At 45.7% G+C, this 15,648-nt stretch overlaps 1 protein-coding gene across 2 annotated transcripts in view; it reads right to left on the bottom strand.

The window, feature by feature from the left end:
* The window catches only part of GGT5 (gamma-glutamyltransferase 5), a 184,466-nt gene that overhangs the window by 107,988 nt on the left and 60,830 nt on the right, over nt 1-15,648 (bottom strand). For both annotated transcript variants that reach the window (XM_069757388.1, XM_069757378.1), the window contains exon 3: nt 9,762-9,857. In XM_069757388.1, coding sequence (XP_069613489.1) covers nt 9,762-9,857 — 96 coding nt within the window. The remainder of the gene's footprint in view (nt 1-9,761; nt 9,858-15,648) is intronic.

Here is a 15,648-nt window from a genome sequence, read left to right as displayed (position 1 = left end):
TGGAGCATATATTATTTGTCATACAGGCCACATCCACACTCAAATAATTCTCTCTTCTGAGGCTAACAAGATTCAGCACGCCATATTTCACCTTGTCATTTACTGCCACTGAAATTCAGCTGTTTGCAGAGCTGGTGCAGAGTTTAAAATCAAATTATTTGTTGCTAATATTGTGCTCCTACCACACTATCTGAGCAACATGCCTGGGAAAAAGGCTGTGGTGGAAGGTGGATTAGGATTGGTATTCAAGGTGTACATGGGGTAGGTGGTCATGTTTGTTAAAGCACTAGTGACCCAACAATGTCACGTCCTATGCAAAGACAACTGACAACTTCTGTTACTGGATGGGCTAACACACTACCTTACTTTGGCAGACGCACTGCGATACACCTTGTTGATGAAGCCCAGAAAGAGCATGTGCTCAAGTGGATGGCAAGCGCAGCTTCAAGTGGCCTCTCCTCCACTTCCTCCACCTCAACATCACACCCAGTACAGTTCACAGAGGTGGCACCCAAATTACCCTTGCTTCCGAACCCTGTGTCCCAACTCTCCAACCAAAGAACTGACTGTACGGTACCACAAATGAGTCTGAAGAGCTGTTCACACATTTTATGCCTTGGTTATCAGAAATGTACTCAAAAGCTTCAGAGTCAAGAGAAGGAAATCTGCACAGATGCCCAAAATTTTGTTTAGTTTGGATCCAGGGCAGGACAAAGTAGGGTCTGAGCAGCATCCTGACCCAGGTCACCAAATTTTAACCCCCGGGGAGATGATCTTGATGAGACACAGATATCTGATGCTCACACGGACTGTACTGTGCTGTCAGGACAGGAAGAGGAGGAGGGCAACTCCAAAGGCAAGCAATGTGTTAACACAGATGATGATGATGAGGTAGTAGATCTTAGTTGGCATGAACACAGAGGCCCACTGCTGAGTAGGTCATCAGAGGAGAAAGATGAGGTTATATTGCGCCGTACATCGCAGACACAAAGTGATGCAGCCACAGCGAGCAATGCATCCTTAGCCTCAAATGTGGCTGTGACCAGCAGCGTCTGCGGGTCTACAGCTCGCAATGGGTGGCATGGGTTGCCTAGCCTGGGCGTTTTTTTGACACTGCAAAGGACGACCCAACTGAGTAGAGGTAAAAAGTTGAATGATTTCTCTACTACATGTATGAACCTTTACATGCACAATCAACATGCGTTATTCTGGGAATCGTACTGCGCTAAAATGCGGTACACTGGACCTCAGCAACCATCAACCACCCCATCAATCCCATCTGCTGCTTCTTCCTCTACCTCTGTTACCGTGCCAACATGCTACAGATCCTCCCGTTCTTTAGTCACGATGACTGAGAAACTGCCATCAGCTGTAAAGGAAGCTGACATGCCTGATGTTTTTGATCTCAGTGAACGAGCACAACCCAACTTTTTCAATCTACCATAACCTCTCCGCCTGCACTTCCCTCACAGTACAGCAGTTGTTTCAGTTCACCGTACTTCGCCCTCTCTCAGCAGTGCAGCCAGCCCATGGTACCGCAGTTGGGGTCACATAAAAGACTGTTTCCTCTTACGCATGACAAAGCTAAAAGTTTGAACTCCACCATCTCCAATCTTTTGGCCACGTAAATGCTACCATTCCACCTGGTACATACAGACAGTTTTCGAAAGCTGATGGCCGTCACACTTCCCCAGTACTTTTCTAAGAAAGCTGTGCAAGCACTACACCAGCATATCTCAGACAACATGGCAGGCACAATCACCCGTTCCTTGACTAAAATCAATGTCTGCTAGTGTGCATTTCACCACAGACACTTAGTAACATAGTAACATAGTTTTTAATGTTGAAGGAGAAGACTTTAAGCCCATCTAGTGCAACCCATATCCTAACCTAACATGCCCTAAAATGTTGATCCAGAGGATGGCAAAAAAAAAAAAAACACGTGGCAAACAGTAAGCTTCACACTGGAGAAATAAATTCCTTCCCGACTCCATATACAGCAATCAGACTAGTTCCTTGGACCAGTAAGCATGGCCAAGGACGTTACGCTGACTGGGAAAATGGGTCACTGTGGGGGAACAAGTCTTAAGGTACCGTCACACTCAGCGATGCTGCAGCGATATAGACAACGAGCCGATCGCTGCAGAGTCACTGTTTAGGTCGCTGTAGAGACGTCAAACACAGCAACACCAGAACGATGCAAGAGCGATCCAGTGACGTACTTATCGTTCTCACTGGTTGTTAGCTCCATGTAAAAACATTGCTGGCATCGTTGCTTTTGCTGTCAAACATGACGAATCACGCCGACCTGACGACCAAATAAAGTTCCGGACTTCTAGCTACGACCAGCGATGTCACAGCGGGATCCTGATCGCTGCTGCGTGTCAAACACAACGAGATCGCTATCCAGGACACTGCAACTTCACGGATCGTTGTCGTTCTCGTTGTAAAGTTGCTCAGTGTGAAGGTACCTTTAATGAGACATGCGTTCCATTAGTGCAGAGTGAATCCCCACCTGTACTGCTCAGCCAGAGTGCACCGCAATCAGGTAGTGTTAAAATTGATATGCCTTGGAGATCGCAGTCATACAGCTGAAGAGTTGTGGACAGCTCTCCAGGCCGAGTATGAGCAATGGCTGTCTCTGCTGAACTTGCATCCAGGGAAGGCTAGTGTCCAATAATGGTGCAAACCTGGTGGCGGCCCTGCAGTGAAGCAAGCTCACACACATGCCTTGCATGGATCACATCCTCAACCTAATGGTACGAATTTTCTCCACAACTATTCAGGCCTGGGTGAGCTGCTACAGAAAGCACGGAAGCTGTGTGCTCACAGCCATCATTCGCACCCCTCAGGTCATCGACTTGCATCAAAACAGAGGTCTTTGTCCATGCCAGTTAACAGGTTGATATGCCATGTGCCGACATGGTGGAATTCCACTCTGCACATGTTTCAGCGACTGTGGCAGCAGCAACCAGCCCTGATGCAGTAGGTCATGTCGTATATCCAGGGCCAGCACAGTACGGATGTGGTGCATATCACGTTTACAGAGTGGGCAAAGATTAAGGACCTCTGCACCCTTCTACACAGTTTCGAAATGGCTACTAAGATGGTTAGCGCTGACAATGCCGTCATCAGCATCACTATTCCGGTCATCTAAAAGCTGGGACAGATTTTTAATAGCCTGCGGGAGGAGGTGGTGGCCCCAGAGGAAGAGGAGGAAGCAGAGGAGGATGCAGAAGGGATAACATTGTCTCAATGTCCCAGACTGTTGTCACACAGATTGGTGCCAAGAGAGGGTGGATTACTACGAACAAGGGGGGCTGGTGATAACAGAAAAACTGTTAACGAAGGTGCAAGATCTGAGGAACAAATGGAGGAGGAAGAAGTGATGGGCGAACAACTATCTGGAGATGAAGAGGATAATCATCACCTCTCTGCTGTTTATGGTTGACGGGACGGGACGGAGGAAGTAAGCTTCAGTGTTTCCCAGCCACCAACACAGCATGGGCTTTGATCTCATGGTAGAGCCCGACATATGAGTGACTTCTTGCTGCACTATCTGCAACATGATCCCCATATAGTTATGATTACAAATAGTGCTGACTACTGGGTTGCCACTCTGTTAGATTCACGTTATAAAACCAAATTTTGCCAGATGCTTCCTGCCCTAGAAAGGGACCCGCAAATGCTGGAGTATTGAAACATGCTTTTACACAACCTTAAGAGAGGTTTTCCCCATGACAGCAGTGAAGCACTCAGTGCGCATCGCAGCTCTAGATTTTCAACGCGTTAACACCTAAACTTGTCAACTCGTCAACACCAAAACAATAGCAGCAGCAGCAGTAGTGGAAGTGGAAGAAGCAATTTCTGCGACAAGCTCGTGCACTAGCACAACAGAGTCTAAAGGTACCTTCACACTGAGCGACGCTGCAGCGATACCGACAACGATGTCGATCGCTGCAGCATCGCTGTTTGGTCGCTGGAGAGCTGTCACACAGACAGCTCTCCAGCGACCAACGATCCCAAGGTCCCCGGTAACCAGGGTAAACATCGGGTTACTAAGCGCAGGGCCGCGCTTAGTAACCCGATGTTTACCCTGGTTACCAGCGTAAACGTTAAAAAAAACAAACACTACATACTTACCTTCCGCTGTCTGTCCTCCGGCGCTCTGCTTTCCTCTGCACTGTCAGCGCCGGTCAGCCGGAAAGCACAGCGGTGACGTCGCCGCTGTGCTTTCCGGCTGGCCGGCGCTAACACAGGATGCAGGAGGAGTGCAGAGAAGCACAGCGCCGGGGACAGACAGCTGAAGGTAACATAGTAACATAGTAACATAGTTAGTAAGGCCGAAAAAAGACATTTGTCCATCCAGTTCAGCCTATATTCCATCATAATAAATACCCAGATCTACGTCCTTCTACAGAACCTAATAATTGTATGATACAATATTGTTCTGCTCCAGGAAGACATCCAGCCCTCTCTTGAACCCCTCGACTGAGTTCGCCATCACCACCTCCTCAGGCAAGCAATTCCAGATTCTCACTGCCCTAACAGTAAAGAATCCTCTTCTATGTTGGTGGAAAAACCTTCTCTCCTCCAGACGCAAAGAATGCCCCCTTGTGCCCGTCACCTTCCTTGGTATAAACAGATCCTCAGCGAGATATTTGTATTGTCCCCTTATATACTTATACATGGTTATTAGATCGCCCCTCAGTCGTCTTTTTTCTAGACTAAATAATCCTAATTTCGCTAATCTATCTGGGTATTGTAGTTCTCCCATCCCCTTTATTAATTTTGTTGCCCTCCTTTGTACTCTCTCTAGTTCCATTATATCCTTCCTGAGCACCGGTGCCCAAAACTGGACACAGTACTCCATGTGCGGTCTAACTAGGGATTTGTACAGAGGCAGTATAATGCTCTCATCATGTGTATCCAGACCTCTTTTAATGCACCCCATGATCCTGTTTGCCTTGGCAGCTGCTGCCTGGCACTGGCTGCTCCAGGTAAGTTTATCATTAACTAGGATCCCCAAGTCCTTCTCCCTGTCAGATTTACCCAGTGGTTTCCCGTTCAGTGTGTAATGGTGATATTGATTCCCTCTTCCCATGTGTATAACCTTACATTTATCATTGTTAAACCTCATCTGCCACCTTTCAGCCCAAGTTTCCAACTTATCCAGATCCATCTGTAGCAGAATACTATCTTCTCTTGTACTAACTGCTTTACATAGTTTTGTATCATCTGCAAATATCGATATTTTACTGTGTAAACCTTTTACCAGATCATTAATGAATATGTTGAAGAGAACAGGTCCCAATACTGACCCCTGCGGTACCCCACTGGTCACAGCGACCCAGTTAGAGACTATACCATTTATAACCACCCTCTGCTTTCTATCACTAAGCCAGTTACTAACCCATTTACACACATTTTCCCCCAGACCAAGCATTCTCATTTTGTGTACCAACCTCTTGTGCGGCACGGTATCAAACGCTTTGGAAAAATCGAGATATACCACGTCCAATGACTCACCGTGGTCCAGTCTATAGCTTACCTCTTCATAAAAACTGATTAGATTGGTTTGACAGGAGCGATTTCTCATAAACCCATGCTGATATGGAGTTAAACAGTTATTCTCATTGAGATAATCCAGAATAACATCCCTCAGAAACCCTTCAAATATTTTACCAACAATAGAGGTTAGACTTACTGGCCTATAATTTCCAGGTTCACTTTTAGAGCCCTTTTTGAATATTGGCACCACATTTGCTATGCGCCAGTCCTGCGGAACAGACCCTGTCGCTATAGAGTCACTAAAAATAAGAAATAATGGTTTATCTATTACATTACTTAGTTCTCTTAGTACTCGTGGGTGTATGCCATCCGGACCCGGAGATTTATCTATTTTAATCTTATTTAGCCGGTTTCGCACCTCTTCTTGGGTTAAATTGGTGACCCTTAATATAGGGTTTTCATTGTTTCTTGGGATTTCACCTAGCATTTCATTTTCCACCGTGAATACCGTGGAGAAGAAGGTGTTTAATATGTTAGCTTTTTCCTCGTCATCTACAACCATTCTTTCCTCACTATTTTTTAAGGGGCCTACATTTTCAGTTTTTATTCTTTTACTATTGATATAGTTGAAGAACAGTTTGGGATTAGTTTTACTCTCCTTAGCAATGTGCTTCTCTGTTTCCTTTTTGGCAGCTTTAATTAGTTTTTTAGATAAAGTATTTTTCTCCCTATAGTTTTTTAGAGCTTCAATGGTGCCATCCTGCTTTAGTAGTGCAAATGCTTTCTTTTTACTGTTAATTGCCTGTCTTACTTCTTTGTTTAGCCACATTGGGTTTTTCCTATTTCTAGTCCTTTTATTCCCACAAGGTATAAACCGCTTACACTGCCTATTTAGGATGTTCTTAAACATTTCCCATTTATTATCTGTATTCTTATTTCTGAGGATATTGTCCCAGTCTACCAGATTAAGGGCATCTCTAAGCTGTTCAAACTTTGCCTTCCTAAAGTTCAATGTTTTTGTGACTCCCTGACAAGTCCCCCTAGTGAAAGACAGGTGAAACTGCACAATATTGTGGTCGCTATTTCCTAAATGCCCGACCACCTGCAGATTTGTTATTCTGTCAGGTCTATTAGATAGTATTAGGTCTAAAAGTGCTGCTCCTCTGGTTGGATTCTGCACCAATTGTGAAAGATAATTTTTCTTGGTTATTAGCAGAAACCTGTTGCCTTTATGGGTTTCACAGGTTTCTGTTTCCCAGTTAATATCCGGGTAGTTAAAGTCCCCCATAACCAGGACCTCATTATGGGTTGCAGCTTCATCTATCTGCTTTAGAAGTAGACTTTCCATGCTTTCTGTTATATTTGGGGGTTTGTAACAGACCCCAATGAGAATTTTGTTACCATTTTTCCCTCCATGAATTTCAACCCATATGGACTCGACATCCTCATTCCCTTCGCTAATATCCTCCCTTAAAGTGGACTTTAGACAAGACTTTACATAGAGACAAACCCCTCCTCCTCTCCGATTTTTACGATCCTTTCTAAACAGACTGTAACCCTGTAAGTTGACTGCCCAGTCATAGCTTTCATCTAACCATGTCTTGGTTATTCCCACTATGTCAAAGTTACCTGTAGATATTTCTGCTTCTAGTTCTTCCATCTTGTTTGTCAGGCTTCTGGCGTTTGCGAGCATGCAGTTTAGAGGATTTTGTTTTGTTCCAATCTCCTCACTGTGGATTGTTTTAGAAATGTAAAGTATGTAGTGTTTGTTTTTTTAACGTTTACGCTGGTAACCAGGGTAAACATCGGGTTACTAAGCGCGGCCCTGCGCTTAGTAACCCGATGTTTACCCTGGTTACCAGTGAAGACATCGCTGGATCGGCGTCACACACGTCGATCCAGCGATGTCAGCGGGAAGTCCAGTGACGAAATAAAGTTCTGGACTTTCCTCAGCGACCAACGATCTCCCAGCAGGGGCCTGATCGTTGGTCGCTGTCACACATAACGATTTCCTTAACGACATCATTGCTACGTCACAAAAAGCAACGATATCGTTAACGATATCGTTATGTGTGACGGTACCTTTAGTCTTACACGTGATGAACGAATGGAGAGGATGGTGCAGGAGTATCTATAACTGAATATCATTAGCATCAGGGAGGGATTGGACCCTTTCACATTTTGGTTTTCCAAAATGGATGAGTGGCCTGAGCTCACCTGACATGCTTTGAAGGTTTTACCATGCACGGCAGCTAGCGTTCTCTCAGAATATGTCTTCAGTGCTGCTGGTAGTATCCTGACGGATAAGCGCAGACGGCTGTCCACTGAAAGTTTAGACCTCCTAACTTTCATCAACATGAACAAGTGATGGATTTCCAAGGACTTTTGCACCCCAAGTGCAGACTGTACAGACTAGGCGATGTTGCATATTTTAGTAAAGCACATATGGAGATAAATTGTTCCTACATCTGTAGATAAATTCCCAGAGGGGTGTAATTTCCAAAATGGGGTCACTTGAGGGGGGATTCTACTCTTCTGGCACTTAGGGGCTCTGTATATGGAGTCTACAAACTATTCTACAATAATTTGTTCTCAAAGAGTCAAATAGCGCTCCATCCCTCCCAAGTCTTCTCCAAGGACTTTTGCACCCCAAGTGCAGACTGTACAGACTAGGCGATGTTGCATATTTTAGTATGCTGCATTAATCTTGCATAACTGCACTCTGTGATATCTTTAGTGTGGCTTCTGTGCTTACTGCTGCTGCAAATGTTAACACAAATCTGTGGAAATGTGAATAGTCATGAATGGTCTACATCTGATGGCTTGGCTGTAGTGGAAGACGTGTTGGTCCCTATTACACTATTTCTACTCTAGTGAAATGTATGCCACTTTGGTGGTGTCAGGCCCTCATTTTTTGAAATTTGAAAATTCCAGGTTGGGTGTACATCTCCTGGGTTGGGTGTAGTGGAAGACCTGTCGGTCCCTATTATACTATTTCTACTCTCATGAAATTTATGCCACTTCAGTGGTGTCAGGCCCTCATTTTTTGAAATTTAAAAACTTCTGGTTGGGTGTCCATCTGCTGGTTTGGGTGTAGTGGAAGACCTGTTGGTCACTATTATACTATTTATACTGTGGAGATATCGATGCCACTTTGATGGTGTCTGCCAATAATTTTTGGAAATGTGAACACTCGTGGTTGGGTGTCCATCTGCTGGGTTGGGTGTAGTGGAAGACATGTCGGTACCTATAATACTATTTCTACTCTCGTGAAATTTATGCCACTTCGGTGGTGTCAGGCCCTCATTTTTGGAAATTTGAAAACTCCTGGTTGGGTGTCCATCTGCTGGGTTGGGTGTAGTGGAAGACCTGTAAGTCCCTATTATACTATTTATACTGTGGTGAAATTGATGCCACTTTGTTGGTATCTACCACTTACTTTTTTTAAATGGGAACACTCCTGGTTGGGTGTTCATCTGCTCTGTTGGGCGTAGAGGAAGACCTGTCTTTCCCTATTATACTATTTCTACTGTGGTGAAATTGATGTCACTTTGTTGGTGTCTGCCACTAATTTTTGTAAATGTGTAGACTCCTGGTCGAGTCTCCTTCATGTGTGTTGCCTGTAGCATTAGGCCTCCGAGACCGTCAGGCCTTCACTTCATTGGAGTAAAGTACCCATGTTACTACTATCCTTAGATTTTTCTGACAATGGTAGTTTACAGAACTGATATTTGTGCCACCTGAGTGTGGCTCAGCATGAAAGCAGGTTGAGCTGTTGTATGTGATATCAGGGCTCCCAGGCCTACACCGATCCCTCATCCACCTCGTCTCACTTTGACATTCAGTTGCAAACTGTAAACGCTGGCCCAGACCTGATACCTTATGCATGGCTGATTGCTGCAGTTCAATGCTACAGTTTTTACTGTGGGTTAATTGAGGCCACTTTCCTACTGTCTGTCCCTCATTTGAAGTGTTGTGGCAGCTTTTGGGGCCGTTAGAAGGTGTTGTGCCTGCGTTAGTTTTTGCCTCCCATTGACTTGAATGGCATCCGGCTATGTTTGGCAAATATTCGACAAATAAATCGGCGAATATTGCAAATTCGGCAATCGTAATCCGAACGGAACATTGAAATATTTGCTCATCTGTAATGGTGGCATTGCTTGTTTTGCACCAATTTTTTGCTGTTCACTACCATTTTTACTAGACATTAACACATAAATCCCACACACGACATTCTAAAGTGCACTTACCTGTTTTTAAAAATGTTTTATCTGCACACTGGTCCATTAAATTTGGAGTAATCTCTCTGGGAACAGTCTCTCTAGCATTGATGACCTCAACATTTCCTGAAATCAACAGATGAATGTAGATTTTAGTTTGTGGAATTTGTATATTTGTGATGTGTTATATAAAACAACTCACAATACTGTAGACACAAAGTAAAACACAACTCTTTATACAGCTGTCACTAGACAGTGCTACACTTTAATTGCAGACTACACGAGAGGGTTGCGCAAGCGCATTTACACTTGCGACCTCTGTAAACTTGCATCGGAAGTATTCCCCGTTCTAGCGCACAAATAGCAGATGCCAGGCATAGCGCCTACACACAACACCCGCACAGGGATTCCGACAGTCTGCAGCCGCACCGAGGCGTCCATTATTAACAGGTACATGTGGTTTCAGATTGGCGTGCTCAGCCACCTTCCCACTACATGGCATTGCCTTAATTACTAGCCTCCCTCCGCTTCCCTCCCAGCTTTGTCTGCACCGTATACATATACATGTATACATTTTGCCAATCTGGATATTTATTTTAGACAGAACGGCCAAGCTGATCCCAACACCTTAGATTTTTTCCGTACAGGTTATCCTGGTTCTACACTGTATACCTCATTTGTTCACTCATGTGCACATTTTATGGCGGATTACTAAGGGTTATCCCCTCTTTTTTTCCCCCCTTTTTTTGCCCCTTTTTTTCCCTTACACTTTTATTGTTTATCACTTTAATAGATGGTGGCCTGATTCTAACGTATCGGGTATTCTAGAATATGCATGTCCACGTAGTATATTGCACAGCCCACGTAGTATGTTGCCCAGCCACGTAGTATATTGCCCAGTCACGTAGTATATTGCACAGCCCACGTAGTATATTGCCCAGTCACGTAGTATATTGCCCAGTCACGTAGTATATTGCCTAGCCACGTAGTATATTGCACAGCCACGTAGTATATTGCCCAGTCACATAGTATATTGCCCAGTCACGTAGTATATTGCCCAGCGACGTAGTATATTGCCCAGCGATGTAGTATTCAGCACAGAGCCACGTAGTATATTGCCCAGTCACGTAGTATATTGCCCAGGGACTTAGTATTCAGCACATAGCCATGTAGTATATTGCCCAGTCACGTAGTATATTGTCCAGCGACGTAGTATATTGCCCAGCGATGTAGTATTCAGCACAGAGCCACGTAGTATATTGCCCAGTCACGTAGTATATTGCCCAGTCACGTAGTATATTGCCCAGTCACGTAGTATATTGCCCAGCTACGTAGCATATTTCCCAGCGACGTAGTATATTGCCCAGCGACGTAGTATATTGCCCAGCGACGTAGTATGTTGCCCAGTCACGTAGTATATTGGCCAGTCACGTAGTATATTGCCCAGACACGTAGGTATATAACACTGCCCACGCAGTATTTAGCAGTGTGTGCACTATATCACTGTTAAAAAAAATAATTAAAATAAAAAATAGTTATATACTCACCCCTGGGATCCAGCGAAGCTGTGTGATGCGGCCGCCATCTTCCGTTCCCAGGATGCATTGCGAAATTACCCAGATGACTTAGCGGTCTTGCGAGACCGCAAAGTCTTCTGGGTAAGTTCGCAATGCATCTCTGGGAACAGAAGATGGCGGCCGGCGCGAGCGCATCGTCCTGACGACGGAAGGTGAGAATAGCAGGTTTTTTGTTTTTTTTAATTACTTTTAACATTAGATCTTTTTACTATTGACGCTGCATAGGCAGCATCAATAGTAAAAACTTGGTCACACAGGGTTAATAGCAGCGCTTACAGAGTGCGTTACCCGCGGCATAACGCGGTCCGTTACCGCTGACATTAACCCTGTGTGAGTGGTGACCGGAGGGGAGTATGGAGCAGACGTTGACTGCGGAGAGTATGGAGCAGGGAGTATGGAGCGGGGGCCAGGGACACTGACTGCGGGGAGTATGGAGCGGGCGCCGGGGACACTGACTGCGGGGAGTATGGAGCGGGCACCAGGGACACTTACTGCGGGGAGTATGGAGCGGGCGCTGGGCACACTGACTGTGGGGAGTATGGAGCGGGCGCCGGGCACACTGACTACGGGAAGTATGGAGCGGGCGGCGGGCACTGTGACTGTAGAGGAGGGACTTATCGGACTGCCGGCACCAGCACTGCGCACAGTTACATTACGGCGGGTCACCCCGGAGATGACCGCGCCAGACAGCCTGCCACAAACGGCAACGGGAGACAGCGGGAGAGTGCGGACACAGTGGCGGGCAGAGCTCCAGCCGGGTCTCCCAGGCTGGACCTGGCCTCGGATCCAGGACCCCACGTGCCACCTGCAACCGGGGCTGGTGGACCCTTCACTTCGGTGGGATCGGATGGCGGCGGCATGATCGGTGGGCTTTGTGTTGGGGCTCCCCTACACCGGGCTGCATTAGTGGCAGACGGCGTCGTGGCAGTGAACTCAGCTGTCGTTGGGAAGGCGGGACCTTCTTCAGGAGCCGGACCTCATCTTCAGGACGGTACCAGGACGGCATCGGCATCTGGAGACGGCTGGACAACCACGGCGCCTGCGGCTGGGGGGATCACAGCTCCCCTGCAGCCTGGTGAGCATGCTTCTACGTCTTGTCTGTCATCGCCTTTTTTAACATCTTCGTCTGTTGTTGGTAGTCGGGTGTTGGGGTCTGTTGGTCAGAGTGAGGGGGTTGGATCGAGGGCCAACGTGGGTGGTGTCGAGGTGGGGGAGCTTTTGCTAAATGTTCGTGAGCTGCTGTCGCAGTTAGGGGGCGTTCAGCCTGGGCCGTCCCCTTTGTCGGCGTGGGTGGGACCCTCTGATGTGGGCCAGGAGTTGTCCAGTAGCTGTACGGCGGTGCGGGTCGGGTCGGCAGAGCCGGTATCGGTATCCGTACAGACAGAAGGAAAAAGAGGGTGGGATCCGCTTGGATGATAAGGCGCGGTTCGAGGTCTACGTTTGTTTTGAGGGTCCGTTAGGGTCTCATTTGAAGAAGGAGGTGCGCGAAAAGATTTGGAAGGACGAGTACGTGGAGATTTTTTCGCTGTTAGGCCGGCGTCACACTCAGCGTATAAAAATATGGTCCGTAATTTACGGCCGTAATACGCAGAAAAGTCCCCAAAATAGTGGTCCGTATCTCCTCCGTAGGCAGGGTGTGTCAGCGTATTTTGCGCATGGCATCCTCCGTATGTAATCCGTATGGCATCCGTACTGCGAGATTTTCTCGCAGGCTTGCAAAACCGACATACGGATATACAAGGGATCCATGTGCTCAAAAAATAATAAAAACATATGTACTGTCTATATATATATATGTATATATATATATATATGTTAGTGAGACACATATATATATATATATATATATATATTAATATTTCATCCAGCGCGAGATAGCTTAAAAACCGGTAATTCAATTTCCGGCTTTTGCTATCTCCTTCCAAAACCCGACATGATATGAGACATGGTTTACATACAGTAAACCATGTCATATCCCCATTTTTTTTCGCATATTCCACACTACTAATGTTAGTAGTGTGTATGTGCAAAATTTGGGCGTTCTAGCTATTAAATTAAAGGGTTAAATGGCGGAAAAAATTGGCGTGGGCTCCCGTGCAATTTTCTCCGCCAGAGTAGTAAAGCCAGTGACTGAGGGCAGATATTAATAGCCTGGAGAGGGTCCATGGTTATTGCCCCCCCCCGGCTAAAAACATCTGCCCCCAGCCACCCCAGAAAAGGCACATCTGGAAGATGTGCCTATTCTGGCACTTGGCCACTCTCTTCCCATTCCCGTGTAGCGGTGGGATATGGGGTAATGAAGGGTTAATGTCCTCATATGAACTCGAGCCTGGGAACTTTTCTGATTTTTTCCCACGCTCGAAGGACATCCAGCAGAGGGCGCCTCACCGCGAATGAAGGTAACTACAGGTCATTGACCTAGTTTCCATTAATTCGCTGGGGTTTTACAGTCAGGAGCATAGCTGCATTATAGCAGAGCTCCTGGCTGTAAAAAAAATTAACCCCTTCAGATGGATTTACATCGTGGGACGTGACAGATCCTCGGAAGGTATGGATATTGTTGGTTTATTATTTTTTCTTTGTCACAGAGCGAGGGTCTTCAGGTGGATTACCAGAATAATAAAATATTAAAACAACATGTGTTTTTATTTCATTGAAAGACTTAAATAATGTGTTTGTTTTTTTTAACCATTTCATACTATTGGATTAATAATGGATAGGTGTCATAATTGACGCCTCTCCATTATTAATCTGGCTTAATGTCACCTTACAATAGCAAGGTGACATTAACCCTTCATTACCCCATATCCCACCGCTACACGGGAATGGGAAGAGAGTGGCCAAGTGCCAGAATAGGCGCATCTTCCAGATGTGCCTTTTCTGGGGTGGCTGGGGGCAGATATTATTAGCCGGGGGGGGCAATAACCGTGGACCCTCTCCAGGCTATTAATATCTGCCCTCAGTCACTGGCTTTACTACTCTGGCGGAGAAAATTGCACGGGAGCCCACGCCAATTTTTTCCGCCATTTAACCCTTTAATTTAATAGCTAGAACGCCCAAATTTTGCACATACACACTACTAACATTAGTAGTGTGGAATATAAAAAAAAAGGGGGAATATGACATGGTTTACTGTATGTAAACCATGTCACATATCATGTCGGGTTTTGGAAGGAGATAGCAAAAGCCGGCAATTGAATTACCGGCTTTTAAGCTATCTAGCGCTGTATGAAATATTAATATATATACATATATGTGTCTCACTGACATATATATTTATATACCTATTCTATGTGTACACATTTATTCTACCTATTCTATTGTAAGCTGTCAGTGTGATTTTACTGTACACCGCACTGAATTGCTGGCTTTTCTCTCTAACACCGCTGCGTATTTCTCGCAAGTCACACTGCTGGTCCGTGTGTAATCCATATTTTTCTGGCTTCCATAGACTTTCATTGGCGATTTTTTTGCGCAATACGGTGACAAACGCAGCATGCTGCGATTTTCTATGGCCGTAGAAAGCCGTATAATACGGATCAGTAAAATACGGCAGATAGGAGCTGGGGCATAGAGAATAATTGGGCCGTGTGTAATGCGTGTTTTACGGACGTATTTTATGCGCTCATACGTCCGTAAAACTCGCTAGTATAACGCCGGCCTTACTGTTGGAGAAATTTAATTTAGGCTGCCATCACACTAGCAGTATTTGGTCAGTATTTTACATCAGCATTTGTAAGCCAAAACCAGGAGTGGGTGATAAATGCAGAAGTGGTGCATATGTTTCTATTTTACTTTTCCTCTATTTGTTCCACTCCTGGTTTTGGCTTACAAATACTGATGTAAAATACTGATCAAATACTGATAGTGTGACGGCAGCCTTAGACAAGAGCAAGAAGGAGGATAGCAAGAAGGAGGATGAGGAGAAACGGAGATGGCGCCTCATTCCTCAGACTTTTATGAATTGCCTCCAGGCATTCGCGATTCTGGCAAGCGTCGTTGGTGAGAAGGCTCCTGAGAATTGTTCAGCTTTATTTTGCTACATGGATTCAATAGGGGAAGCGCATAGGGCTTATGGGGGTCAAGCGTGGTTGCGCTATGACGGACAGTTTAGACAAAGGAAGGCGGTTCGTCCTTCAATTCGGTGGGATCAGAAAGACATAGGGTTGTGGTTGCGGGTTACGGCGCCAATGAAATTTGGCCATTCCTTTCAAAGCGGGGCCGGAACTTCCGGCCAGGCTGCTTCGCAAGGCAGTTCTTCAAGTGCTGGGGGTCAATCAGGACAGCCTGGAGGTCAAAAACATGGCGTGTGCTGGCAATTTAACGAGGGCCAGTGTAAG

Source organism: Ranitomeya imitator, chromosome 1 (genome assembly GCF_032444005.1).
Source record: "Ranitomeya imitator isolate aRanImi1 chromosome 1, aRanImi1.pri, whole genome shotgun sequence".
NCBI classification, from domain to species: domain Eukaryota; kingdom Metazoa; phylum Chordata; class Amphibia; order Anura; family Dendrobatidae; genus Ranitomeya; species Ranitomeya imitator.
This window is presented reverse-complemented; position numbering and strand designations above follow the sequence as displayed.